The sequence below is a fragment of the Somniosus microcephalus genome, chromosome 17 (assembly GCF_052327205.1).
Source record: "Somniosus microcephalus isolate GS21.2 chromosome 17, FLI_Smic_1.0, whole genome shotgun sequence".
Lineage (NCBI taxonomy): Eukaryota > Metazoa > Chordata > Chondrichthyes > Squaliformes > Somniosidae > Somniosus > Somniosus microcephalus.
In genome coordinates, this window is record NC_141003.1 from 12924354 (window position 1) to 12942555 (window position 18202).

Consider the following 18202-nt stretch of genomic DNA (forward strand, 5'->3'; position numbering starts at 1 on the left):
CTCATCAAAAGCCTTGCTAAAAATCCATATACACTACATCAAACACACTACCCTCATCGACCTTCCTCGTTACCGCCTCAAAAAATTCAATCAAGTTAGTCAGACAAGACCTTCCCTTAAATCCATGCCGACTGTCCCGGATTAATCCAAGTCTTTCTAAAGTGAAGATTTATCCTGTCCCTCAGAACTTTTTCCAATAATTTTCCCACCACTGAGGTTAGGCTGACCGGCCTAATTATTCGATCCATCCCTTTTTAAATAAAGGTACAACGTTAGCAGTCCTCCAGCACCACACCTGTAGCCAGAGGATTGGAAAATGATGGTCAGAGCCTCTGCTATTTCCTCTTTTGCTTCTCTCAACAGCCTGGGATACATTTCATCCAGGCCTGGGGATTTATCCACTTTCAAAGCTGCTAAGCCCCTTAATACTTCCTCGCTCACTGTTTATTTCATCTAATATTTCACACTCCTCCTCCCCGATTGCAAGGTTTGCTTCGCCCCTCTCCTTTGTGAAAACAGACACAAAGTATTCATTAAGAACCATACCCGCATCTTTCACCTCCACACAGATTACCTTTATGGTCTCTAATAGGCCCTACTCTTAGTTATCCTCTTGCTCTTAAATGTATTTATAAAACATTTGGGTTTTCCTTGCCAAAATTCTCATGCTCTTTGCTTTCCAATTTCCTTTTTAATTGCACCCCTGCACTTTCTATACTCTGCAGTATTGAGCCCTCAATATCGGTCATAAGCCTCCCTTTTTTACCCCTTTATCCTACCCTGTATGTCCCTCGACATCCAGGGAGCTCTAGATTTGTTAGTCCCACCCTTTTTCTTGAAGGGAACATACTTGCTCTGAACCCTCAGGATCTCCTCGTGTGCCTCCCACTGCTGACACTGATTTACCTTCAAGTAGCTGTTTCCAGTCCACTTTGGCTAAATCCCATCTCAGCTTAGCAAATCTGTTCGAGTTTGGAGGTTGTAACTAGCAAGATAAATAAAGGGGAACTAGTGGATGTAGTGTATTTAGATTTTCAAAAAGCATTCAGTAAGGTGCCACACAGAGGTTATTACACAAAATTAGGGCTCATGGCATTGGGGTAATTCGTGGATTGGTTAACAGACAGAAAACAGTATGACTAAACTGGTCATTTTCAGGTTTGCAGACTAACTAGTGGGGCACTGCAAGGATCAGTGCTTGGTCCTCTGCTATTTACAATCTATATCAGTGATTTAGAAGAGGGGGCCAAGTGCAATGTATCCAAGTTTGCTGCCAATACAAAGCTAGGTGGGAAAGTAAGCTGTGAGGAGGACAGAGGCTGCAAAGGGATATAGACAGGTTAAATGAGTGGGCAAGAACATGGCATACTGAATATAATGTGGAGAAGTGTGAAGTTACCCATTTGGTAGGAAAAATAGAAAAGCAGAATTTGTTTTAAATGGCGAGGGACTGGGAAATGTTGGTATGCAGAAGGACCTGGGTGTCCTTGCACATGAATCAGAGGAAGTCAACATGCAGATACAGCAAGCAATTAGGAAATCAATGGTATGTTAGCCTTTATTACAAAGGGATTGGAGTACAAGAGTAAGGAAGTCTTACTACAATTATATTAGGGCCTTGGTGAGACCACACCTGGAGTAGTGTACAGTTTTGGTCTCCTTACCAAAGGAAGATATACTTGCCTTTAGAGTGCAACAACGGTTTTAGACAGATTCCTGGGATGAGGGGATTGCCCTACGAGAAGAAACTGATTAGACCAGGCCTATATTCCCTAGAGTTTAGAAGAATGAGGGGTGATCTCATTAAGAATCATAAAATTCTTAAGAGGGCTTGACAAGGTGGATGCTGGGAGGTTTCTCCTGGCTGGGAATTTATAACTAGGGTGTCCAGAGTCTCAGGATATAGGGTCAGCCATGAGATGAGGAGAAATTTCTTCACTCAAAGGGTTGTGAATCTTTGGAATTCTCGACCCCAGAGGGCTGTGGAGGCTCAGTCGTTGAGTATATTCAAGACAGAGATCGATAGATTTTTGGATACTAAGGGAATCAAGGGATATGGGGATAGTACAGGAAGGTGGAGTTGAGGCAAGAGATCAGCCATGATCTTATCAAATGGCCTACTTCTGCTCCCATTTCTTACGCTCTGGTGTACTTTTGACATCTGATCACTCTTACATTCCTCGCCACTTGTTTTCCCACCGCACTGGTGTTCATTCCCTAAAAAACTCCCAAGTTGCTTATAATTGCACTCAAACACCGTTTGGCCCTCCATTCACTGCGATACCTCTGCAGCCATTGATTTGCTCAACCACTCCTTCACCTCTAGCCTTGCCCACACTCTTCCCTGCAACTCATTGCCCCTAATATTGCCCCCTTTAAGTCTAATGTTCAGCAGTGTGACTGGTGTAATAGCCATCATCCTCGTCTATCTCTGCAGCCCTCGACATGGACCACAGCAACCTCCACTCCAGGTCAGTGGCCCTTGCTTATTTCCACTGTCACCTAGTCAGACCATCTCCAGAAATGGCTTCTCTTCCAGCCCCTAGTCCTCCAACATGTTCGCTGACACCCAGCTCCACCACTTTCCAACCCAAATCCATCGGCCTCTGCCACAAACTTCAGACCCTTCCCAACAACTCCATCCCCCTCCCCAGCTACCATCTCCGGCTGAACCAGTGTTCACTCCAGCATTCTCATTGACCCCGGCTGACCTACCGACCCCATATCGTCATCACAAAGACGCCCTACTTTCACCTCCCTCTACCCAATATGCTGATGAAGTCCTCTTCAATGCCCTTGTTGCCTCCATATTCCACTATTCTAATGCTCTCCTAATCAGACTCCCATCATTCACCCTCCATAAATGGCAGAACAGCCTACTCCTGTTCCCATGCTCCTAAACTTTAGATCATACAGAACACTATGGCTTGTGGGGTAATGTTACCCCATTATTCAAAAAAGGTGGTAGAGAAAAGGCGGGGAACTATAGACCGGTAAGCTTGACATCGGTAGTGGGGAAAATGCTAGAGTCCATTATAAAAGATGTAATAGCAGAGCACTTGGAAAGCAGTGACTGGATCGGACAAAGTCAACATGGATTTACAAAAGGTAAATCATGCTTGACTAATCTACTGGAATTTTTTGAGGATGTAACTGGTAAAATAGATAAGGGAGAACCAGTGGATGTGGTGTATTTGGACTTTCAGAAGGTTTTCAATAAGGTCCCGCATAAGAGATTAGCATGCAAAATTAAGGCACATGGGATTGGGGGCAAGGTATTGACTTGGATAGACAACTGGTTGGCGGACAGAAAGCAAAGAGTTGGAATAAACGGGTCCTTTTCCGAGTGGCAGGCAGTGACTAGTGGGGTACCGCAAGGATCGGTCCTAGGACCCCAGCTGTTCACAATATATATTAATGATCTGGATGAGGGAATTGGATGTAATATCTCCAAATTTGCAGACGACACAAAGCTGGGTGGGAGGGTATGCTGTGAGGAGGATGTCGTGAAACTCCAGCACGATTTGGACAGGTTGGGTGATTGGGCAGAAACATGGCAAATGCACTATAATGTGGATAAATGTGAGGTTATCCACTTTGGTGGCAAAAACAGGAAGGCAGATTATTTGAATGGCAATAGATTGGGAGAAGGGGAAGTGCAGAGAGACCTGGGTGTTCTTGTACACCAGTCGCTGAAGGTAAGCATGCAGGTGCAGCAGGCGGTTAAGGCGGCAAATTGTATGTTGGCCTTCGTAGCAAGAGGGTTCGAGTACAAGAACAAGGATGTCTTGCTGCAGTTGTACAGGGCCTTGGTGAGACCACACCTTGAGTATTGTGTGCAGTTTTGGTCGCCTTACCTGAGGAAGGACATTCTTGCCATGGAAGGAGTGCAGCAAAGATTCACCAGGCTGATACCTGGGATGGCAGGAATGACATATGAGGAGAGATTGTGTCAATTGGGCTTATACTCACTGGAGTTTAGAAGATTGAGAGGGGATCTCATTGAAACCTATAAAATTCTGTCAGGCCTGGACAGACTAGATGCAGGAAGGATGTTTCTGATGGCCGGGGAGTCCAGAATCAGGGGTCAGCCATTTAGGACTGAAATGAGGAGGAATTTCTTCACCCAGAGAGTGGTGAACCTGTGGAATTCTCTGCCACAGAGGGCGGTGGAGGCCAGTTCATTAAGTATATTCAAGAAAGAGTTGGATATATTTCTTAAGGCTAAAGGGATCAAGGGATATGGGGAGAAGGCAGGGACCGGTACTGAATTTGGATGATCAGCCATGATCTCATTGAATGGCGGAGCAGGCTCGAAGGGCCGAATGGCCTACTCCTGCTCCTATCTTCTATGTTTCTATGTATCCTATCCTGCACCAAGTCCCACTCCCCAATTGCCCCGTCCTTGCGGACCCATGTTGGCTCCTGGTCCCCCAATGACGTGTTTAAATTCCTTCTCAACTTCAAAGATGGTTCCTGGGCTGGCAGCTCCTTACTGAGCTGCACTTTTCTACTGTATCCTGGGTCATCCACTGCCCTTTCTTCCATTGCTTAAGACACCCTGGCTCTGATAGTGAAGGCATTTCAGCCCAAGCTACAAGTTTAAACCTACCCCTGCAGAGTCCACTGCCCATCCCCTGACCCTGCACGTCTTTGTTCTCACTGAGCTCTCAACCGCCAGAACTCTGCTGAAACTTGACTGCCATCACCTGGATTCCTCGGCCAACAGGACTACGCTACCCTACTGACTACACTGTTTGACTCAGCTGCTGTGACTCTGCTCTTCAGTCACTGCAAGTCGTAAGCTGCTGAATTTGGATTTCCGATCGCCTGGACTTCTAGACTAAGTTTCTGCTTTGAGCTACACTGGATTACACCACCGTGCGTCTGCACTGGACTACATTGGAAAACTTACTTACCACTAGCTCTGCTGCTAAAAGGTTTTACTTTTAAACTGCAGCCATGTCTCTGCTCAACTGGTTTTTCAGCTTTGTTGGCTTCTAACTAGCAGCTGCTGTTTCACTTGCTGTCCAGTGACTCGTTCTCCTGGTTTTCAGCTTTGCTGGTCGCTGGCTTGTGGTTTTACTTTTTCTCCACCACTTTGATCTCCAACTTGCATCAATTTCGCCATCATCTTTCTGCACCGCTACCGACTCGCATTTCTACAGCAACAACCTCCATCCTCAAACTCTACCCTTCAAATAGCTTCTGGACTTCACTCGCCTGCTTTGAACAGCGGCTAGTCGATGCTCTGTCCTGCTTAAGTCAGCTTTGTCCCTCCATGGAACCTCGGACTCTGGTCTCCCTACTAATCTCGCTATCTCCCATTAATTACTACATACTATGTAACTTGAGCTTTTCCCAGTGTCCATGCGCACTTTGGCTGCCTCTACAGACTCGAGCCATTAATTTCATTTTCCTCCAGACGTCATGCCTCCTTTCATCGCTCCTCTCAGATACTCTGCCCTCCCAAATCCCTACCCCAATCCTTCATTACTCTTCAGCTGCCGTCCCAGGCTCGACTCCCTCTTGGATAAGAGCTTCCCTCTGCCTCCCTTGGCATCCTACGAAGTGCCTAACCGAGGCACTCGTCGCCGCCTCCTTATAGGCAGCAACCCCAACTGTCCCACCCACTGGGGGCAAATCTCGCCAATCTCCTCCCCAGCCACCCACCCAAGTGCTGACCCTGTGGACGCTGGCAGTGGGGCAGCCATCACCAACCCTCTCCGCATCTCCCTCCAGAATGTTCGTTCACTTGCAAGCAAGGCCCTTGCCATCCATGAGCTTATCGTGGATGAGTGCATCGACATCATGGCCCTGACTGAAACTTGGTTGAGGGGTGATGACACCTTACCCTTAAAAGCTTCCCCGCCTGGCTATACCTTCCACCACTTGCCCCGCTCAGACCACCGTGGTGGCTCTCATCACCAAATCACACCTTGGTCTGTCCCCCTACTCTTCCAACACTTTCACCTCAAAAAGGAGCACCTCACCTTACTCCACCCTCATTTAAAAATCTTGTCCTCTACCACCCATCAAGTACCCACCCCCAACCCCTCCCCATGGCTGGATTACATAAAGCATTATCGGGTCCTGCTCTCGTCTGCCAAAATAGCTCACTATTCCAGAATCATTCTGAATGCAAAGATAAACCCCTGCTTCGATTATCCACTGCTAACTGTCTTCTTAAACCCATCTCCCAGTCTCCTCCACCCTCATCACCGACAAGTGCAAGGAGCTCATGGACTTTTTTGTCTCCAAGATTGGGATCATTCATTCAGCTGCCTCTGCCACTTCCCTTAGCCCACCAGGCCAAACTTACTCTAAGGTTCCCCCCTGCCCTAGCCCTGAACTCACATCTTTCTTCACTTTCCCTCCGATCTCTCCTCATGACCGCTCCACGCTCATCTTGTCCAGGAGACCAGCTTCCTGCTCCCTCAACCCTATTTCCACCAAACTGTTGATCACCCAACTTCCTTTTCTGGCTCCTATGCTAGCCGACATTGTTCCAGTTCTCTCTCCTCAGGTACTGTCCCCCTCTGCTGTCATCACCCCCTTCTCAAAAAAAACAACCCCATCTCCAACATCCCTTTCCTCTCCAAAGTCCTTGAACGTGTTGCCACCTCCCCAAATCTGTGCCAGTCTTTCCTGCAACTCCATGTCTAAATCCCTCCAATCAGGATTCTGCCCCACCACAGTACCGAAACAACTCTCACAAATGACATCCTTTGTAACTGTGACAAAGGTCAACTGTCCCTCCTCATCCTTCTTGACATGTCCACAGCCTTTGACATGGTTGACCACTCCATCCTTCAACACCTCGCCGTCATCCAGCTCGGTGGGACTGCACTTGCCTGGTTCTATTCTTATCTAAAATCATAGCCAGAGAATCACCTGCTTCTCTTCCCACTCTATTATTACCTCTGGTGTCCTCCCAATGGTCTATCCTTGGCACTCTCCTATTTCTCATCTACATGCTGTACCTTGGCAACATCTTCCAAAAACACAGTATCAGTTTCCACATCTACGCCGACAACACCCAGCTCTACCTCACCACCATTTCGCTCTACCTGCAAAAGGACATAGACAAGCTAAGTGAGTGGGCAGAAATTTGGCAGATGGAATATAATGTTGGAAAGCGTGAGGTTATGTACTTTGGCAGAAAAAAAATCGAAGAGCAAGTTATTATCTAAATGGAGAGAAACTGCAAAGTGCTACAGTACAAAGGGATCTGGGGGTCCTGGTGCATGAAACACAGAAGGTTAGTATGCAGGTACAGCAGGTGATCAGGAAGGCCAATGGAATCTTGGCTTTTATTGCAAGGGGGATGGAGTATAAAAGCAGCAAAGTCTTGCTTCAGTTACAGGATACTGGTGAGGCCACACCTGTAATACTGCGTACAGTTTTGGTTTCCATATTTAAGAAAAGATATACTTGCTCTAGAGGGAGTTCAGAGACGGTTCACTCGGTTGATTCCGGAGATGAGGGGGTTGACGTATGAGGAAAGGTTGAGTAGGTTGGGCCTCTACTCATTGGAATTCAGAAGAATGGGAGGCGATCTTATCGAAACATAAGATTGTGAGGGGACTTGATCGGGTGGATGCGGGGAGGATGTTTCCACTGATGGGTGAGACTAGAACTAGGGGGCATAATCTTAGAATAAGGGGCTGCCCTTTCAAAACTGAGATGAGGAGAAACTTCTTCACTCAGAGGGTAGTAAATCTAAGGAATTTGCTACCCCAGAGCTGTGGAAGCTGCGACATTAAATAAATTAAAAACGGAGATAGGCAGTTTCCTAGCTGATAAAGGAATTAGGGGTTACGGGGAGAGGGCAGGGAAGTGGACGTGAGTCTAGGTTCGATCAGTCATGATCCTATTGAATGGCGGAGCAGGCCCGAGGGGCCGTATGGCCTACTCCTGCTTCTTATGTTATGTTCTTATTATTACCCCTCCATAGTCTCCAAATTGTCAGAAAGTGTGTTCTGGATGAGCAGAAATTGCCTCCAATTAAATACTGGGAAGACCAAAGCCATCGTTTTCAGTCCCCGCCGCTGACTCTATCCCTCTCCCTAACATCCGAGAGGCTGAACCACACTGTTCACAACCTTGGTGCCATATTTGACCCTGGAATGAGCTTCCAGTCACATATCCGTGGCATAACCAAGACCAGCTATTCCCACCTCCGCCCTTGCCTCAGCTCATCCGCTGCTAAAACCCTCATCCATGCCTTCGTTACCTCTGGACTTGACTATTCTAATGCACGCCTGGCCGACCACCCACGTTCTACCCTCTGTACACTTGGTCATCCAAAACTCAGCTGCCCGTGTCCCAACTTGCAACAAGTCCCGTTCACCCATCACCCCTGTGCTCGCTGACCTACACTGGCTCCTAGTTAAGCAACGCCTGGATTTCAAAATTCTCATCCTGGTTTTCAAATCTCTCCATGGCCTTACCCCCCCTCCCTATCTCTAATCTCGTGGCCCCCCCAATCTCGGACGCCCCCCAGATATCTGCGCTCCTCTAATTCTGCCCTCTTGAGCATCCCCGATTATAATCGCTCAACCATTGGTGGCCGTGCCTTCTGTTGCCTGGGCCCCAAGCATGGAATTCCCTGCCTAAACACCTCTGCCTCTTTCCTCCTTTAAAACATTCCTTAAAATCTACCTCTGACTAAGCTTTTGGTCACTTGCCCCAATTTCTCCTTATGTGGCTCGGTGTCAATTTTTCTCATCTTACAATACTCCTGTGAAGCGCCTTGGGACGTTTTACAGTGTTAAAGGCGCTATATAAATACAAGTTGTTGTTGATAGCCTCACCTCTCCATCTACAACCTACTCCAGGCTTACAACCCACTTCCCCAGAATTGTGTTCCTCTAACTGACCTCCTGTGAATCTCCGGCTCCCTTCAATACACCATTGAAGGCAGCCCGTTCGACCATCTAGGATTCATGCTCTGGAATTCCCTCCCTAAACCCCTCCACCTCTCCTTTAAGATCTTCCTTAAAAGCCTACTTCTTTGACAAGCTTTTGGCCAGAATCAGAGTTTCCTCAGCCTGCCCAAACTCAAAATGCATGTTGCAATAGGAATGTTACTCCGCTGGTCATCAATGAAAGCCACTCGGTTTTGGGCTTTGTAGAATCAAGCTACCAGCAATTAAATTGCCATCACTGGCAATTAACAATATCACCTAATGTACCTTGTGCATGTACCCAAATGGTTTCTTAAACCACATGAATATACAATTTCCTGAATGAGTTTTGTTCAACATTGAAGTTACGGTCTTCCCCATCCTCCCTTTTGAGGTTGATAATAGGCAAGTGACCTGCTCCTGCAGCTCCCTCAATACTCCTCTTAAGCTTGCTGCAAGGAGGTAGACAAGACTTAGCAGCTTTGGCTAATGGCACTGTGAGCACCAGTAGTTTGATTGTTTAAACACATCCTGGTGTTAAAGTCAGAGGGAAGCAGAGTTAGGTTTGATGGTACAAGATGAAAAGGCCAACTCACAGATCTGGGCTTTCTCCCTTCATTAGCAATGCTCCTATCCTGGGACGTAACCTCCGCTTGATATGGTTTACTGTTTTGCTTGGAAAAAACAGGGCTTAAAACAAAAGAGGGAAAGTGTGAGATATACACATGGTAAAGCTATGTAGATAGATGCTGTATTCTGCAAGTAATGGTAAAACAAGTGACATTTTAAAACCCGACTTCTGTACCTGGGTGTTTCAGGAATTTCAATCTCGGGAATTTCAAATTCTGACTTATCAGAATCCATTTCAAATAAATGTCCATTGTTCAGGGGATCAGAGCAGAGAAATTTTGCTTCCTCATAAGATTCATTTTCTTCCAGTCCATCCAAAGTCTGATTCATGATGTCTTGTTGATTAACAAAAAGTGTTAAAAAAACCCTACAAGTGAGCCAATCAATTTGGAACACTAGTCACTATAATATTTTGGCAGCTTACAATAAAACAGATTCCAATGCAATCCTCAGGATCTGCATTAAAACAAGAGATGAAAATGATTACAATATGGCTGTAAACAGGTTTGTATCTTCATATTCACCACTATTTAAAAAGGGGAAGACAAATACAACACAAAAGCGTGTCTCTTCCCCCCTCCCCAAAGGAAATGTCAGTTTTGGTTTTTTAACTGGTGTGGAGACCATGGAGTCAGGTCTCAGTGACTGCTGGTTTATTCCAGGATACAGCATCAAGAGACTTTCCTCTACATTTAAGGGCCTCCAATGGAATCAATGGTGATTCATGACTTCAGACCAGTCCGAGAGCCACTGTGGGATCCTGCCCAAGGGTGCAGGGTACCGAGCCGGGGTGCAGAGTCCCAGCATCTGCTGGCTTTGGATTAGCTCCCAAACTAGAATCAATCCCAGTCCAGTCCATTTCCCCTCCAATGGAGCTGCACAGAAATCCCCATCTTTGGCAATGCTGCAGCACAGAAAATATTAGCTGACTTTTCTATATAAAAAGTTATTTGAATACATAGTCACTGGACTTCCTTCTAATTCAAGTAAACACATCTGGCCTCTTTCAAAGCATATGGTCACACTCATTTACATTGAAACTCTCATGCAACTTATTTGTGGAGGAGACCAAAAGAAAAAAAAAAAGTGCATTAGATGTGATACAATGACAGGATGAATTGTTCACTATCTACCCACAAATCCTTTTTTAAATTTATAAGTTCTAAGCTTTCAAAACACCAAAAAAAAAAATCAGACTTGCCATTTGAGGTTTAATTGATTATCTATCCATTTAGTTTATATGTTGCCTAGAGATTATTCACTTATTTCTCACCTCAATGCAATTACTGTACTAACAGCCATTGGGTTGTTTTGCTTTGATATTAGAAGGATGGTACCAGATCGGAGAGATTACAGCTATTGGGAAAGATTGGACAGGTCGGGGCATTTTAGAAAAAAAGCCTTGAGGTAACCGGATAGAGGTCTTCAAAATTATGAATGGGTTAATCTCAATGTTGCCTGATTTTTTTTTTTTTCCGTGCGCGGTCCTTTTATATTTGCTGTACGGCCATACATGCGTGGTATCTTCCAGCAGCAAGCTCGCCAGCAGCCTGCGCAGGACCTCCCGATTGGTTGGTTGATGCACAGCCACGTGCAACTTAGGGGCAACACTGGTCAGACAGAGTAGGTGGAGAGAATTTTTCCACATGCGGGAAAATCCAAAACTAGGAGCCATAAATACAAGATAGTTACTAATAAAAAGACATTTCTTTACTCAGTGTTTAGAATGTGGAACTCACTACCACAGGAAGTGGTTGAGGCAAATAGTTTACATAGAAACATAGAAGATAGGAGCAGGAGTAGGCCATTCGGCCCTTCGAGCCTGCTCCGCCATTCAAGGAGATCATGGCTGATCATCCAAACCCTAGCACCCGGTCCCTACACCGACAGCCATCCCACCCAAGCCCTATCCCCGTAACCCCACGTATTTAATCCCCCCTAACACTAAGGGCCAATTTATTTATTTATTTATTTTTTAAATCATAGCCAATCAACCTAACCCGCACATCTTTGGACTGTGGGAGGAAACCGGAGCACCCGGAGGAAACCCACGCAAACACGGAGAATGTGCAAACTCCACACAGACAGTCGCCCAAGATGCTTTCAAAAAGGAAACTAGACAGGTACACAAGAAAAAGGACCAGAAAGATATGTTGAAAGGCAGACAGGAGGTTGATAGAATGGGAGGAGACTCAAAACACCAGCACAAGCTAGTTGGGCCAAATGGCCTGTTTCTGCACTGCATATTCCAAGAAATATTTATTTCAGGACAATTCACAAAATGGCACATTGCCACAAGCAATATAAATAAAATTGCACTTTCAGACACAGGCAGTAAATCCATTGTTTAGGTCACAAATTAAGCCATGGCCTAGTCTGCCTGCTCCCTTGAAGAAGAGCAGTGAGCTCTGGTGCCCTGGCCAATATATACTTCCTTCAACCAAGAGCAGATTAATTGGTCATTCATCTCACTGCTGGGTGGGGAATCTTGTGCACAACATGACTATATATTAACCAACATTAACAGCTGTAACTGCACAGTACAAGTGTGAAAGCACTTTGGAGCATTTCTGACACATGACCAATCATTTTTTTTTTTAATTAACAGTTCACAAAATTAATGTATTGCAAATGCTTCCAGATATTTAAATTAAATGGTCAGAAAACATTTAGGAATGGGAAAAATCCCTCCATGGCCCCTCCCTATCTCTGTAACCTCCTCCAGCCCAATAAGTCCCCAAGGACTCCACGTTCCTCCATTTCTGGCCTCTTACACACCAACTTCCATCACTCCACCATTGGTGGCCATGCCTTCAGCCACCTGGGCCATAAGCTCTGAAATCCCCTCCCTCTCTCCTCCTTGAAGTCACTCCTTAAAAACCTACCTCCTGGACCAAGCATTTGGCCACCTGCCCTAACCTGTGGCTCAGGTTTGTCTAATTAGCTCCTGTGAAGCACCTTGGGGCAGCACTGCACCAGCTCATAGTAACCCAGCCACCAGCTCATAGTAACCCAGCAGCCAGCTCACTGCCACTTGGGACACAGCGCTGAGAAGGCAAGTCAAACATAAGAAATAAGAGCAGGAGGCAGCCATTTGGCCCCTCGAGCCTACTCTGCCATTCAATAAGATCATGGCTGATCTGATCTGATCTTGGCCTCAACTCCATTTCCCTGCCCAATCCCCATAACCCTTGACTCCCTTATTGTTCAAAAATCTGTCTATCGCCACCTTGAATGCATTCAAGGACTCGGCCTCCACAGCTCTCTGGGGTAGAAAATGCCACAGATTCACCTCCCTCTGAGAGAAGAAATTCCTCCTCATCTCAGTCTTAAATGGCTGACCCCCCTGGTTCTAGGCTCCCCAGCCAGGGGAAACATCCACCCGGGCAGTCGACGGCAGCTGCATTGAACAAAGGCTCCCTCCCCGGAGTGGTGCCAGGGCTCCTCTGCGCTTCACTTACCGACTGCCCGCTCCAGCAGCACAAAGAGCTTGCGCCTGCGCACAACTGACGCCAAGCCCGCCTTCCGCATTTCATTCCCGCGGCTCGCCTTCGTCATTTCCGGCTCGCCGCCCTCATTCGCTGATTCACGACTTCCGGCTGGCTGATTCGGTTGGATTCTCGTACCGCGATGACGCGTTTCAATTTGAATCGTCGCCTCTCATTGGCTGGAAGGCGGTAAGGGGGGAAATCCAGTTACAGCGCGCGCTGACTCCAACACCCCCCCCTCCCCGATTGGTCACTGATCGCACCTGTCGCTCAGCCCATTGGTCACTGATCCCACTGGTCACTCACCCCATTGGTCATTGATCCCACCGGTCACTCAGCCCATTGGTCACTGATCGCACCTGTCGCTCAGCCCATTGGTCACTGATCCCACTGGTCACTCACCCCATTGGTCACTGATCCCGCCGGTCACTCAGCCCATTGGTCACTGATCGCACCTGTCGCTCAGCCCATTGGTCACTGATCCCACTGGTCACTCACCCCATTGGTCACTGATCCCGCCGGTCACTCAGCCCATTGGTCACTGATCCCGCCGGTCACTCAGCCCATTGGTCACTGATCCCACCGGTCACTCAGCCCATTGGTCACTCATTGTGATGCAATATATGCCTTCATCAGCCCCTGTATTTTACCTGCATTGTATTGTGTGTACCGCCCCCCACTTTTCACCTATTGTGTGTATTGGCTCCGCCCCTGTCTTTTGTCATATAAAGGTCTCAAGAGCTGTATGAGTCATTCTGCCAGACGAATCCGATGTGCAATGTTCTTAGCGATTAAAAGCCTTCAGTTGAATCCTTTAACTTCTTGTCTTTGAGTTATTGATGGCACATCAATTTTAATCGCTAAAACACCAAGATGGATCGACTCCTGAAACCAGAGCGCTTGGATCTGGACCCCCATGCCACAGACGCAGCCACACAGTTCGGACACTGGTTCCAATGCTTCGAATTTTTCATCGAAACCTCAGCCACCGCCATAGCAGCCGCGACCACCACCGGAGACGTGAAACTGGCAATCCCGCGAAACCGGGTGAGTCATCGGGTCTCCCCTCTCATCCGAGATGCCACCAACTACGAGGATGCCTGCACCATTCTGAAGGCCCACTACGTGCGGCCAATAAACGAGGTGTACGCCAGGCATCTTCTGACTACTCGCACGCAGCGGCATGGTGAGTCACTAGAGGACTTCATGCTAAGCCTAAAAGTACTGGGCAGAGACTGTAACTGTAAGGCCGTGTCTGCCACCGTGTACACGGAGGAGCTGATCCGAGACTCCTTTATTGCGGGCCTCAGTTCAAATTACATTCGGCAGAAACTGTTTGAAAAGGAGGGACTGGACTTAAAACAGGCTATGGGCATAGCGCGATCGCTGGATATGGCCCAGAGGAACCCTGAATCCTGTTCCTCAGGCCACGCGGCCCACTCCGCCTCGTGCGCGCCGTGGGGGCCACCATCTTGGAAGCCATCTTCACCTGCATTGTATTGTGTGTACCGCCCCCCCCTTTTCCCCTATTGTGTGTATTGGCTCCGCCCCTGTCTTTTGCCATACAAAGGTCTCAAGAGCTGTATGAGTCATTCTGCCAGACGAATCCGATGTGGAATGACGTGCAATGTTCTTAGCGATTAAAAGCCTTCAGTTGAATCCTTTAACTTGTCTTTGAGTTATTGATGGCACATCACTCATTCCACCGGTCACTCAGTCCATTGGTCACTGATCCCACCAGTCACTCAGCCCATCGGTCGCTGATCCCACCGGTCACTCACACATTGGTCACTGATCTCATCGGTCACTCAGCCCATCGGTCACTGATCCCACCGGTCACTCAGTCCATTGGTCACTGATCTCATCGGTCACTCAGCCCATTGGCCACTGATCTCATCGGTCACTCAGCCCATCGGTCACTGATCCCACCGATCACTCAGCCCATTGGTCACTGATCCCACCGGTCACTCAGCCCATCGGTCACTGATCTCATCGGTCACTCAGCCCATTGGTCACTGATCTCATCGGTCACTCAGCCCATTGGTCACTGATCCCACCGATCACTCAGCCCATTGGTCACTGATCCCACCGGTCACTCAGCCCATCAGTCACTGATCCCACCGGTCACTCAGCCCATTGGTCACTGATCCCACCGGTCACTCAGCCCATTGGTCACTGATCTCATCGGTCACTCAGCCCATTGGTCACTGATCCCACCGGTCACTCACACATTGGTCACTGATCTCATCGGTCACTCAGCCCATTGGTCACTGATCCCACCGGTCACTCAGCCCATTGGTCACTGATCTCATCGGTCACTCAGCCCATTGGTCACTGATCCCACCTGTCACTCAGCCCATCAGTCACTGATCCCACCCGTCACTCAGCCCATTGGTCACTGATCCCACCAGTCACTCAGTCCATTGGTCGCTGATCCCACCGGTCACTCAGTCCATCGGTCACTGATCCCACCCGTCACTCAGCCCATCGGTCACTGATCCCACCGGTCACTCAGCCCATCGGTCACTGATCCCACCGGTCACTCAGCCCATTGGTCACTGATCCCACCTGTCACTCAGCCCATTGGTCACTCATTCCTCCCATCACTCAGCCCATCGGTCACTGATCCCACCGGTCACTCAGCCCATCGGTCACTGATCCCACCGGTCACTCAGCCCATCGGTCACTGATCCCACCCGTCACTCAGCCCATTGGTCACTGATCCCACTGGTCACTCAGCCCATTGGTCACTGATCCCACCTGTCACTCAGCCCATTGGTCACTCATTCCTCCCATCACTCACCCCATTGGTCACTTATCCCACCGGTCACTCAGCCCATTGGTCATTGATTGCACCGGTCACTCAGCCCATTGGCCACTGATCGCACTGGTCACTTAGCCCATTGGTCACTTATCCCACCGGTCACTCACCCCATTGGTTATTGATCCCACTGGCCACTCAGCCCATTGGTAACTTATCCCACCGGTCACTCAGCCCATTGGTCACTGATCGCACTGGTCACTCAGCCCATTGGTCACTGATTGCACTGGTCACTTAGCCCATTGGTCACTTATCCCACCGGTCACTCACCCCATTGGTTATTGATCCCACTGGCCACTCAGCCCATTGGTCACTTATCCCACCGGTCACTCAGCCCATTGGTCACTGATCGCACTGGTCACTCAGCCCATTGGTCACTTATCCCACCGGCCACTCAGCCCATTGGCCACTGATCACACCGGCTACTCAGCCCATTGGTCACGGATCCCACTGGTCACTCAGCCCATTGGTCACTTATCCCACCAGCCATTCACCCTATTGGTCACTGATCGCACAGGTCAACGGCCACTAGGGTTGCCAACTCTGCATGGATATATTCCTGCAGGTTTCCTCACATGAGTACCTGTCTCCAACAGCCTTTTCTCCATACTTGCAATATTTTATATAATTATATAATAAACAAAAGTATTCAAATAATATGAAAAAAACGCACACATTTGGGTCGAGTTTCCGCTTGTTTCCACTAGTAATATTAGCACAACCCGGGCGGAATCGGCCGAACCAGCGTGAAAGATCGGGTAATTTGAAACGTAAGTGAGTTACGCCCAAAACCACTCACGCTCGTGTTTTACGTTGGTTCAAGATTCAATTTGCCCGAATCAGGCCCCGTCCACAAAACTGGCCACGCCCCCAGGTCAAAATTGTGAGATTCGCCGATTGTGCTGGTTCGGGGACGCTCTTCACATTGCGCTCATTCCCTTAGGCGCAAAAGCAGCTTTTAAAAGTTCTTTCATTATCAGAAAATATTTAATTTACTAAGAAACTGACTAGTGTACACCAATGAAACTATTAAATGGTTTAGTATATTTTTTTAAGTCATTTTCAATGATTTTTAAATCAGCTTATTCACCGGTGGAGGACTAGACACTCTTATTAAGCAGACATATTTTTGTGATAAACCCATTTTCAGCTGTATTAATAAAACTGCAGCAGGTTACCGCTCTTAAATACATCAAGGAATATTTATTAACGAAAAGGAAAAAAAACTATTACCTTCTATTACGCTGCTCGATTGCGCTGGTTCGTGGAAGATTTTACGTTAGTGATTATGCAAATTAATTTTACTAGAAACATGAACTGTAATCTAACCAGCGCAACTCCAAGCGCATTTCCCAATTGCACCCAAAGCAGAAACTTTACCCCATTCTATTTAACGGCCCTATGATTATTTCTCCCTGGTTGCTCGCAGCCGTGTCCTGGAGATTAATGTTCAATTCCTGGAGACTCCAGAACAATCCTGGAGGGTTGTCAACCCCAATGGTCACTCATCCCACCAGTCACTCATTGCACAGGCAACTCATCGCACAGGTCAACTGTCATTGATCCCATCGCATGGGTCAGCGGTCAAATCGCACCACTCATTGATCAAACGGGTCAGCGGCCCCTGACCTCACCACTCAGCTAACGTACTGGTCACTGAACCACTGACAGATCCCCCTCCCCATTCACTGGACACACCAGTCAGCCAGCAATTAACCACAGGTCACGCCACCTTTATTCACTGACCCAACAGAGTCATTGGATATTGATCATGAGTAGGAACAGTTGGGGATTTTTCCACTCCCTAATCCTGGACACTGGGACCAATTGTGAAATCCTTACTGCCCAACAAGAACTAGAGACTCAGCAGAAACTAGAGACTGTTCCTGGGACTTTCCTGGTTTATATGACTCAGTTATTCACCACATAAACTCACTAAGTGTTTTGCAGCTGAAGTTCAATGTAATAAATTCAGTTAAATGAAGGCTGAGGGCAGAAGGCACCAAAGATTGAGTGAGAACAGTTGCTGGATGAGAGATCCCCAGGACATCCCAGTACAGAAGGGACAAAAAGCGTTTCAATAAGGAGGAAATCGAGAAAGAACTTGCAGGATGTCCCACAGCACGATACAACCAGGCAGAAATAATATTTATTTCTACATACATTTAAAGGGACAATGACAATTGGTGCCCTGCTATTTATTTTCAGCATGACTATCGACACTGCAGCTGCCCTGCACCGTGCTTTTGACACCGCAATTTGGATTAGGGCTGGGGGTTTTAGGGTGAGGGTTGAGGGGGTAGGTTTAGTGTTTTGGAGATATGGGGATTGTTAGCATTGTGCATTGTGCGAGA

The 18202-nt window shown here is 47.6% G+C and overlaps 1 protein-coding gene across 2 annotated transcripts in view; it reads right to left on the bottom strand.

Annotated features, from left to right (window-relative positions):
* The window catches only part of LOC147105506 (uncharacterized), a 48199-nt gene extending 35101 nt beyond the window's left edge, over positions 1-13098 (bottom strand). The window contains exons 1-3 of one of the 2 annotated variants that reach the window (XM_086009924.1): positions 13001-13081; positions 9715-9995; positions 9506-9599 (exon numbers count right to left, since the gene is read on the bottom strand). In XM_086009924.1, the coding sequence (XP_085866050.1) occupies positions 9506-9599; positions 9715-9869 (249 nt within the window). In that variant the 5' untranslated portion in view covers positions 9870-9995; positions 13001-13081. Of the gene's footprint in view, positions 1-9505; positions 9600-9714; positions 9996-13000 lie in introns of both variants that reach the window. The other variant, XM_086009925.1, reaches the window with a different exon arrangement.
* Positions 13099-18202: the final 5104 nt, after the last annotated feature.